The 11,629-nt window shown below is 36.3% G+C and overlaps 1 protein-coding gene across 7 annotated transcripts in view; it reads right to left on the minus strand.

Annotated features, from left to right (window-relative positions):
• The window catches only part of LOC101847274 (rho GTPase-activating protein 15), a 41,279-nt gene extending 29,817 nt beyond the window's left edge, over nt 1-11,462 (minus strand). For all 7 annotated transcript variants that reach the window (XM_013085233.2, XM_013085231.2, XM_013085232.2 and 4 more), the window contains exons 1-3: nt 11,312-11,462; nt 4,933-5,393; nt 702-962 (exon numbers count right to left, since the gene is read on the minus strand). In XM_013085233.2, the coding sequence (XP_012940687.1) occupies nt 702-962; nt 4,933-5,373 (702 nt within the window). In that variant the 5' untranslated portion in view covers nt 5,374-5,393; nt 11,312-11,462. The remainder of the gene's footprint in view (nt 1-701; nt 963-4,932; nt 5,394-11,311) is intronic.
• Between the last annotated feature and the right edge of the window lie 167 nt (nt 11,463-11,629).

The raw sequence follows: 11,629 nt of genomic DNA on the forward strand, positions 1-11,629 counted from the left end.
TTTAAATCACTGAGTTTTATTTTTACAATCAAGTTGATTTAAATTTTTAAAAATAACTGATTTAAATCGACCCGATTTAAATCAACCCAACCCTGGTTTTCAATTATGAAAAAAAAAGTAAATTGAGAACTGTATTATTTTACAGTGACAGGGGGGAAAGCAGACTTTAAAGCATGCTTATATTAGTCTACTAAACCTTATATCTGTTTAAAATAAAACCAAGGAAAGGAATTCTGAAAGTTTAAATATGTAAAAACTGAATACATTTTTTTGAAAAGTGATTTAAATCACTGATTTTTTTTTTTTTAATCAAATTGATTAAAAATTTTTAAAAATCAACTGATTTAAATCAACCCAGCTCTGATTTCAATTATGGAAAAAAAAGTAAATTGAATACTGTATTATTTTACAGTGAAAGGGGGGAAATCAGACTTTTAATCATGATTATATTAGTCTACTGAACCTTATATCTGTTTTATGAAACCAAGGAAAGGAATTCTGAATGTTGAAATGTGTAAAAACCGAATAAAAATATAAAAAAATTTTAAGTGATTTAAATCACTGATTTTTATTTTTAAAATCAGGTTGATTTAAATTTAAAAAATCAACTGATTTAAATCAACCCAACCCTGTGGTCAAAGACACGAAAAATAAATTTCTGTTTACACTTTGATTCATTTTAAATGCAAAAAAAAGAATACCTGTTCTCCACTTGAGGGTTTGTCTTTGCGTGGAGGTTTCCACATTCTTTCCCCAGTTTCTCGATTCACGTAATAAAGCCGCTGCAAAGAATGCTCCTTGTAGATGTCCCATGGCAAACCTTCAACTAAAACTCTAACAAAAGTACCCTCCTCTGGAAGAGGGGGAGGAATTGTTCCTTGAATTAGTTCTTGAGCAGTAGGCGAGGGAAGAGAAGAGTTTTTAGATGTTCCAGGGACGTCATCGGAACAGGCACTGACAGTCTGAAAATGTCAAATCAAAATAAAAAACATCAAGGTGATTAAAGTATGCAATTCTAAATATTATTTACTAAACACTCAAAGATAATTTTTTACGGTAAAAAAATAAATAAACAACCAACTGCTTGAAATAAAAATATCATTAATTAGCATCATGTCACTATGCTAGCAAAATGACTTCATCAGAGTCTGCCAAAATACAACAAGCCTTTTATTTTGTTTGGTGGTAAATATATATTTTATCTTTTGGTAAAATCAAAACAAAAGTGTTCTAGCAGTCACAAAAGAAACATGCTTGGCAATTTTACCATTATTAGATGAAAATAAAATAGTCTGGTTAAAGTTTTGTTCCCCTTTATCTCAAAAGTAGCAAACTGAGACATGTTTACTAATAATAATAATAATAATAATAATAATAATAATAATAATAAGAGCATTTGTATCCTGCCTTTCCCCACAACATGGACCCAAGGCGTACATAGGAGATTAAAAACGCATTCATACAAACACCATACAAATTCATCATGTGCGCACATTTTGACAGCAACATTCTTTCAGACAATAAAAAATGCTCCTACAAAAAGGCCCGGTACTGTTCATTAATTAAAATATTTCAGATGTGTTTTGAGTCCCCTTTTGAAGGTATCAAGTTTTATTTCGGTCCTCAAATCATGAGGAAGAGTGTTCCAAACAGTTGGCCCAGAAAAAGAAAAAATTCTCTCACCATATTTCTTCAGTGACACACGAGGTGTTGAAATTAGTCTAGAGCCACTGGATCTTAGTTCACGTGATGGTGTGTATGGTACAATGAGTTCTTGAATGTATGTGGGAGACTGGTTAGTTTGACCTTTGAAGCATAGTACGGCTAACTTATATTCAATTCTCACTTTCAGTGGAAGCCAATGGAGGTCTCTTAAGTAGGGGAGTCACATGATGGCGTTTTGATTGCATTAATACTTGCCTGGCAGCATTGCTTTGAATGCGATGGAGTTTTGCAATATTTTTCTTCAGGTAGGCCAACGAACAGTGAATTGCAATAGTCAATGCGTGACAAAATGAAGGCAAACACTACTTTTTGGTGGCATCAGTGCTAAGAAATTTCCTTATGGGAGCAATTCTTCTCATTTCTAAGTATGAAATTTTACATAGATGGTTAAGTTGGGTCTCCATCATCCATGGACAAGTCTTTGTCTAAGTATACTCCAAGATTTTTTGCTTTGTTCGAAAAAGCGACAGTACCTTTGCCAATGGTGAGACATTCTTCATCAAGAGCATTTATCTTTGAGCTGCTTGAGCATGGCATGATTTCTGTTTTGTCATCATTTAATTTCAATTTATTTTCAGTCATCCATGCTTTTACAGATTCAAAACATTCTGAGGTGTCTTTTGACAGAGATTGAATATTGTTGGGTTTTGCAGACTTGTTAAGTTGTGTATCATCTGCGTACATATGGTAGGGCATGGAATGGTGTCTGATGGTACGACAAAGAGGTAAGGTGTACATAGTGTACAGCACAGGTCCTAGGACTGACCCCTGGGGCACACCAAATTCCAGCAATTGATGACAGGACTGCATGCCATCAACAACAACAAAGCCCAGTAATGATCAATATAAGTCTTGATCCGTGCTCTATAAAAATTCACATATTCACAAACCAAGTGAAACTCATCAGTTATAAATAATTTTATACTACAAGAAAACTGAGGACCTGATAAAATAAATCAAACCCCTAGACATGGGAAAAAAATTTTCCAAGTCATTACTGATTCGAATTTTTCCCATACACACACAACAACTTTTAAGCCGTTTCAACAAGACAAGAACATCTTAAAAAGCGCCTTTAAAAGAGAACAAAGACAGAAGACTCATTAAAGCACACTTTCTAACAAATGAAGGAGTTAACTTAGTTCAGAAAGTCTTAACCCCCGATAGACTGTACTTTCAGTTTACCAGGAATGCACAGATGCTCAGCTGTGCCAGATTCCTGATTTACCTGTAACAAAAAACTGTCTCGACAAAATCTGACTCTGCACAAAACTTATACACGGTTAGCTAAACAGCTTTAAACTCGGCATTTAGAGCAAGAACTGACAACGGTAAATATACGCTCCAGTCCATAGAATGAGAATAGTGTTGTTTTTCTGTAAAATAAATTTAAATGCTGGACTTATTTCTGTATGGAGCGAGCCCCTGATGAATGATGCTCTTTAACAGGAAAGAGGGTTAAGTCTGTAAACTGTTTACAATAAGTGCTTAATCACATATGTCTAATAATAAAGACGACTTACACCAGAACTACATGTGTAGTTACAGAAACAGTAGATGTGATGATAGCAATGATGATGTTAGTGATGGGAATTCAGTCAGGGTTGGTGATTTATTTATTTTTTATCAAAATAAAAAAAATCGATTTTTTAAATTTAAATCAGATTATTTTAAATTTAAATCGAATTTTTTAAATTTTTTTAATTTTTTAAAAATGTCGAAACAGTTTGGGATTTTCGGTGGCTAAAAGTATGTTCTTTTAGTGCAAAACGCATTGTCTTTATTTTAACTAATGATTAATTTAAGCAACTGCTAAAGAAAGCCTTAATCTGCTATATATCAGTGAATTATGGCTACAGACAAAAAATGAAGAAAATGTCAGTCTAAAAGGAAGGGGGGGGGGGGGGGGGGTTAATTATGCATAGATAAACTTGCATTTTATTACAGTGTGTGTGTGTGTGTGTGCGCGCACATGCGCTTGTGTTTGTCTAAAAAGAAAAAGAAAATGCTAATTTCAATTATGAAAAAAAAGTAAATATTGAATACTGTATTATTTTACAGTGACAGGGGGGAAAGCAGACTTTTAAGCATGATTATATTAGTCTACTAAACCTTATATATCTGTTTTATAAAACCAAGGAAAGGAATTCTGAATGTTTAAAGATGTAAAAACAGAATACATTTTTTTTTAAAGTGATTTAATCACTGAGTTTTATTTTTAAAATCAAGTTGATTTAAATCTTTTAAAAATCAACTGATTTAAATCGACCTGATCTAAATCAACCCAACCCTGATTTCAATTACGAAAAAAAAGTAAATTGAATACTGTATTATTTTACAGTGACAGGGGGAAAGCGGACTTTTAAGCATGGTTATATTAGTCTACTAAACCTTATATCTGTTTAATAAAACCAAGGAAAGGAATTCTGAATGTTTAAATATGTAAAAACTGAATACATTTTTTTAAAGTGATTTAAATCACTGACTTTTATTTTAAAAGTGAAGTTGAATAAAATATAAAAAAATCAACTGATTTAAATCAACCCAGCTCTGATTTCAATTATGGAAAAAAAAGTAAATTGAATAAGGTACTGTATTATTTTACAGTGAAAAGGGGGAAAGCAGACTTTTAAGCATGATTATATTAGTCTACTAAACCTTATATATGTTTTATGAAACCAAGGAAAGGAATTCTGAATGTTGAAATATGTAAAAACTGAATAAAAATTTAAAAAATTTTAAGTGATTTAAATCACTGATTTTTATTTAAAAAATCAAGTTGATCTAAATTTTAAAAATCAACTGATTTAAATCAACCCAACCCTGGATTCAGTTCATTAAGATGTAGAGTAGGCCTAGAACTTCATGAATTACTTTCTTCCCTCATTCTCTTAACTTTCCCCTGCCCCTTTCTTAAAGAAAGTATTTAATTATAATAAAGGCTGTAAGAGAGAATAATGTTTAATAAATCTGCTCCTTGGTAAAAGCAAACTAAAATGCTTGCATACTCAAAGAGACCACATTTTAAAACATACATTTAACGGGAACACTTATTCTGGGAAACTTTGAGTCTTTCAGAGCAAAAAACAGATCACTGCACACTGTGAGGCACTTAATTTTTCAATGCCCTGTCAAACCCATTCCGAAGACAATATCATCATAACCTTTCTTCATTTTATATACTAAAATAAAAATGGTGGGACTTACAATTGGGTTAATCCGGGCAACATTTCTATACTGCTCCAGATTAACGTATTCTCCATCAGTCTCACCCTCCCCATGGGAACTAGATGAATTCACATAATCAGACTCATTATCCCTGTTCACTTGATTGGCATATGTCTGTTCTCGATCATCATCATAATCAGTCAAAGGTGAATCCCTGGCAGACTCTCCAAAAGTCAAAAGTTTGTCCAAATCAGAAAGAGTTTTCAGTGGACTCCTCTCTGAGACCACTTCCACGTATTGAGCTGGCACAAAGAAGCAATCCCCATTAGCATCCGAGGGATCATACACTTGCCACCACTCATTGTTCGTTCTCTCGACAAGTCGATAAAGGTCTCCTGCTTTAATTGTCACTTGTCCACTGTCATCTGTATAGCCATAGTCATAAAGGACTCTTACAACATCCTCCACCTCCTCTGACATCTTGTAGCTACAGGATAAATCTAAAAATAAAAGAATAGATGCATGTGTACTGATGTAATGGACAGAGTAACAAATTTAATAAGCATAAACCGGACAAGTGTCCTCCTACTCAGAAATGTAGAAAAGGCTACCATGTCAAATCCAAAGAGAAAACAAGATAATTTTACATCATTTTTTTCCTTACTCCTCTCATTCCCCAAAGTGCTTTTTCCCCCTCTTATTTATTTTTTGGGCACCCAAGTAAACCACAACTGTTCATAAAATCTCAAGACGTAATACATTTTCTCCACAAAACTGTATTATAATAAAAGCTTATGCCTTTGATTTTTTATTTTGTATTGCTGAAAAGAGTCTCCGAGCCAAATTCAAACAAGGGTGCTAATGCAACCAATCCAAAACCGTTATCACCAACAACAAAAGTTCAAAAGTTATGTTTCAAGAAAATAACTCTTCTAGATTTTAATCCAAAAAATTGAAAATGTACTAACATGAACTTGTAAGTTTAATGAGTTTGCTGCAAGGCATATTACACACATTATCCATGTTCACAGATAAAACATCAATAAAAAATAACGCCGAATGTGAAATAAAAGCGCCCCTTAGCTGTCAATCATAGACTTAAATTTACTAAATAAAAATTCATTCGCAAGAAGCTTTTGCCACAATTTACCGACTTGGTCGAGTCAGTGTGAGTATTAACATTTCTTTGATGCCATCTTGCCCTTTCTCAACTACCCTACCAAACCTAGTGATAGATTATAAATGCAAACTGCCTTGACAAAATCTTCTGGCTCTATCAATAGGGTTCGATCTGAGTCAAAGTCAAAAAAGGCGACACTTTGTTTTGATGTTACCTTCCAGTCTGTTTTGACAAAGGCCACAGTCGTGTGGGTCACGCCACCTACGCGACAGTTCACTACCAGGCTGCAAAACTGGCACTTGGGCGGTTGAATCACATGGAAATTGGGGACTGGTGTGTTATAGGCGATTGATTTACTGAAGGATTGAAACACTTTGCAGTAATCTTTCAAACTTGGGATTTTAATAAAAAGGCGTATCAAAGACTGTACTACATGATAAAGGGATCAAAAAGTGATTTTAGAAAATGTGGTCACTTAGGCGGTTGAATAACGCGGCTAGTGATATAGATCTATATACTTCAATGCAGGAATAGTCTAGAGATAGAAAAGTTGGCATGCTATTAATGCTAAGCTTATTTTGGATGGGATGGCCCATTTTGCCCCCAGATTCGCTTCAAAGGTGTTTTCCGCATAATCTGCACAATTGAGCCAACCCAGCTTTTTTGCTTAATTTCTTTTTAATTATCAAGTAAATAATAGTCAGAAATTTGTGTATACGGCAGACAAGGTTATAACTAACTCATGCAAAACCACAGAAGACTTCATTTGAAAACAAAATATGTAGAGATAGATTTCATGGGTCCAAACACTTTACCTCTTCGATTTTCTCAAAAACAAACATTTTTTTGGATAGCCCCCCTTTTGTGCTTAAAAAAGCAACCAAATGTCAACACATGATTGGCTTCCCAGCTAGATTCAAGGTTTTGCTGACAATGTCTCTGCCAAACAAAAATTTATTCAACTAAGGAAGAAAAAAGTATAACAATCTTGAATTTCATATTCTTTGACAAAAGGAGAGGAATTCCGTAACAAGCGACCACTAATAAACAAAGTAGAAGAGAGTTAGGGTTAGGTTTAGAGGTAGGGTTAGGGTTTGAGATAGAGGTAGGGTTAGTGTTTGGGGTGGGGGCAGGGGTAAGGGTAGGGGTTTGGTGTTGGGCCAGGGTTAGGGTTAGAGGTCTTTTCTATAATAAATGTGTTTGTTGGGGTGGTCACTCTCGTTACGGAAGTCCTTCCAACAAATGATATGAATATTTTTTGTTTTTAAATTAATAAGTTTCATTGACACAAATCCCTGTTACTGCTGCACTCCAGGTTGCACACACTACTGTCACTATTGACAGCATATCTCTAGATTGAAATATAGCTCTCCAGAATCTAAAAAATTCTGTTAAGTATTACTGTATTGGGATCCTTCAATATATCTAAAAATCTACACATAATAAAATTATTCTGAAAAAGCAGAGTTTTCAAGAGCATTCTTTTATGGCAGGCACTATTTGCAACGCCACGTTCTAAATGGCTCCCATGCTATTTGAAACCCCTGTACTAGAATCTAGATACCTAGATCTACTAGATCTATCTAGTAGCCATCGTTCCTACATGATAATATTGTAGTTCTGCCTGAATTGTGGAAGCTTTCTCAGTTTCTTGATAAACCTCCTAGGACTTGACTCCTTTTTTATGACATTGTCTTATTCCGATCAATAATGGGTAATTTAGAACTTTAGATCCAACAAATGTTTCTGACATTGTTTGCACAAAAGTAGACTAGACGTAGTCTTGTTCATCTCTCATAATCATAATCATTTGAGTTTTGAGTTTGAGAAAGTAAGTCGAAAGACGCTTCCTGTCCGCAGTGTCGTCATACAATAGATTCTAGATCTACCTAAAAACATTATCTGTAAGTTAGGCCTCGATCTCGAAAACGTACAAGCTGTCTAGCTACATTCGCTAGGCCTAGATCTAAGTCTAATGTTCAGTGCTTCCAAGCGCAGCATCGAATCCCGGTCCCGGAAGGGTTTTTTTTCTTCTTCTGAGCCTTACATTTTTTTTTTTTAAATTCGACTCACAGACCAAGGAAAGCCACTATTGAACTTTAACCAGCCCTAAATTGGTAAAAGGAAAAGTATAGGCTATACTAAGGCCTACTTTGTACAGTGCTTCCACTAGCTGAAGCTGAAAAGTAAGGAAAATTCTGCTGGGGGTCTGGGGGCTGCAAAGGCCCCCCAGCAGGGTCCAGGGACAGAGTCCCGGTGGGGGTTCAGGGGGCGAAGCCCCCGAAGAAATTGAAATTTAGTACTTTTAGAGGGTTGAAAATGGCATTTGGGAGCCTGTTTGAAGAGATTGCCAACAACCCATACTACCTATTTTTTCACCCAGATTTTGTCTTGTTTAATTTCTTCCCCAATATATCTTTCCATTGCTGGCAATGTTTAAAAGCAGGTTCCCCTTCCATTGCCACTATAATTCAATTAATTTGTCATCGCACCTTTGATACTGATAGAAGGCAAACCTGGGAATAATGAATAGATATATATATGTAGGCCCCGTACCTTCACAATACAGTTACCAGACCTGCCACTCTATGAAGCCTCAAAATTAGGATCTCAGGGAGAGAAAAATCGGGATTTGGTGAAAAAAATCGGGATCAACAGCAAATCACCAAGGTGACTGCCAAAGCTGACTTTAAAAATTTCCATGGGTGTCCATAAATTACTCGGCCTATATGCTCTCTGTGTGTCTTTTTGTGCGTGTTATCATTATTTTTTGTAAATCCTGAGGCATCACGTTAAGCACTCCTAGTCCAAAAGTCTCTACCCCCCCCCCAACCAATAAGTCCCGAAATACATGAACTTAGGTTGACCCCGTCAACGGACAGTCCCCGACACGCAGAACTCACACGGCGATGTCATGTCACGTGATCATGCGTATGCGCGATTGAAACAATTTTACTAACAGGCCCGACTAACTGCACGTTCAAACAAAAGACTCGGATGAGAAACAGTCGTTCTACTTCTAGGATAACGACGGGGGCCGACCGACCAAATGTACCAACAAATCTCTTATCCCTCATAATGCGTTCAGACTAAAGCAACGACAACGGCCGTATGTCAGTCTTGCCAGCGCAGTTTACATGTAGTTGTGTAAGGGTTAGAACGACTGTCGCTCGTCCGAATCTTCGCAATGATAATTTCTCTAGATCTAGAATCTAGACAATAAATTTGCAAAAAAAATTCTTTCTGACAGTAATTTTCTGTCTAAGATCACATGTCAATATACTTGATCAACGTGCAGATTCTTCCAGCCGCGGCAACAATCCGAAGATAGACAGACGGAATGAGGGAATGATAGAAAGGAGGAAAGTGGCACAAAAAGTTCGCCAGATTTTGATCAATCTGCAGGTAAAAAATGTACTGCCGACAAGCCTGCAATGAATGCATGGGGCAGAGTAGAATAATGGCCGATTGCAGGAAATGCGCAATCTGGCAGGTTTCTATAGTAACTATTGCCGAGAGAATTACCGTAAATATCCCTAACTTATACAAGACATACGAAGGCGAGTACGGATCTTTTGCAACGGAATTTCGGTAGTCCTACGCTGTCGCAGATTTTTACGGAGGGAGTTGATGATGATGGAGGAACAAGTACGGAACTAGCAGAAAGTACGGATTTCCGTAAAAATACGAAAGAGTGGAAGCACTGTTTGTACAAAACTACTCTTGGGGACAAAATTAGAATCTGCATGCTTCACCACTACATTAAAAAAACTACAAAGCAACAAGTTACAGATCTAATTAGGGGGAAAATTTGTTGGTCAGTCGAGAAGAGGACAAAAAAAACCAACTTCCAGGACCGGGATTGAACCCACGCTCATAAAATAATGGCTTGGCTTCAAACGCAGACGCGCTGTCACTTATCAGAACTTTCAACAACGAAAGGTAGATTAAGCTTCATATATATATATAGCTCTAGGCTAACACACGGCGTTTCCCCAGATTTAGCACTAGCGTTAATAGGACTTCCTTTTCTTATTGGAAGAGGCTAGCCGTACTTAAGTACGGGTAGACAGCCAGGTTAGCCATACTTAAGGCCGGCTAGACTGTCAAGCTAGCCGTACTTAATATTGATGGCTGAATTGCAGGAGGTTTAAAATACACATACACTGTCATTAAGGCACCTGGTTTCGTCTCAAATACAAATGCTTTAGGTACTGCACACTAAAAATGTATATTTAAAATTCAGTAGGCCTATTTTTTGTAAATGGTCAGTCTAGCCATCATATTAAGAATAAGTACGGCTAGACTGCCAGTCTAGCCGTACTTAAGTACGGCTAGACTCTTCCAACCTAGATCTAAGTACGGCTAGACTGCCAGTCTTAAGTTAGGCTAGCCACTTCGTTTCTTATTTACTTTGGAAGAAAGTCATTTATCACTTCCAGAAGGCAAAAGGTTTCTGTCAGCACTGTGACATCATATTTTATCAATGACAAGAAATGAAGAAGGAAGTGAATTCTCACCACCAGCTTCTTCAGTTTTACCTAGAATAACAACGACAAATGGTGGAGATTGGTTGTGTAGGCCATGAATAGGAGTCAGAAGAGAGAAGGTATATAACGGTGACACTTGACAATAAGAACAGAGACAGGCTAACACAGAAGGTTATCCACTTTAAATAGGACACAAAAAACTAGAGATCTAACTAGATATCTATCTAGATTCTCTTCTAGATATCTAGATCTAGATCTAGATTTGGTTTCCAGGAAATCGCAGGCAGCTTTCTGGTCATTAAGGGCCTCTTTTTCTCTTATAATGAACACAAAGAACAACATACCACATAATTGTTGCTCCTTGCTCAAGAAAAGAAGGTTACTTGAATAGAGGATCTAATTAAGATTAGAAAACAACCTGACTGGGGTGGTCACTACACACACTACACTGTGGAGAGAATGACCCGATTTCCTCTGAAGAAACTTGAAATTTGAAATTGTATCCTAACACTAACACATTCAGAGCCACGTCAATATTTAGCCAAATTTATCATCACACTAGATCTAGATCTAGATCTAGATCTAGATGAACACTCAAAATTTTCAAACTTTGAAGCAGTCAGCAGAAAAACACAATCACTTGTTGATTCTTCTTGTAAACGAAAGTTTACAATTTGGTAGAAAACGGGTGTTCTGCTGATCGGAGACAGTAGAACTTTTAGTCTTCAGGCCCGGGGTGTACTCGCATCAATTCTTAAAACTGAGTAGATCTAAGTAGCAAGGAAGGAAAGACACAAAAATTACAAACCACTCAAAAGCAACACATTTCCTTCAGAAAAGCTTTCTCCCTGAAGTAGAACTTAGTTCCTGTACTCTTTTCAAGGGGCGATACGGAAGCCCAGCCCCTCCATCTTGTGAATCAATCTCATTGACACCGTACACAGTCCGCAGACTTCCTTTACGGCTAAGTTCATTGGTCAATAATTACCTTTGCGGTGAAAATCTAATTTAAGCTATACATTTCATTTTCAGCGTATTATTATGCATATTATTATATATATAAACCACTACTCTCTGTTCATGTTATTATGTTAGTTTCAACTTTCCTCTTTGGGGGGGGGGGGGG

The sequence above is a fragment of the Aplysia californica genome, unplaced genomic scaffold (assembly GCF_000002075.1).
Source record: "Aplysia californica isolate F4 #8 unplaced genomic scaffold, AplCal3.0 scaffold00358, whole genome shotgun sequence".
NCBI lineage: Eukaryota > Metazoa > Mollusca > Gastropoda > Aplysiida > Aplysiidae > Aplysia > Aplysia californica.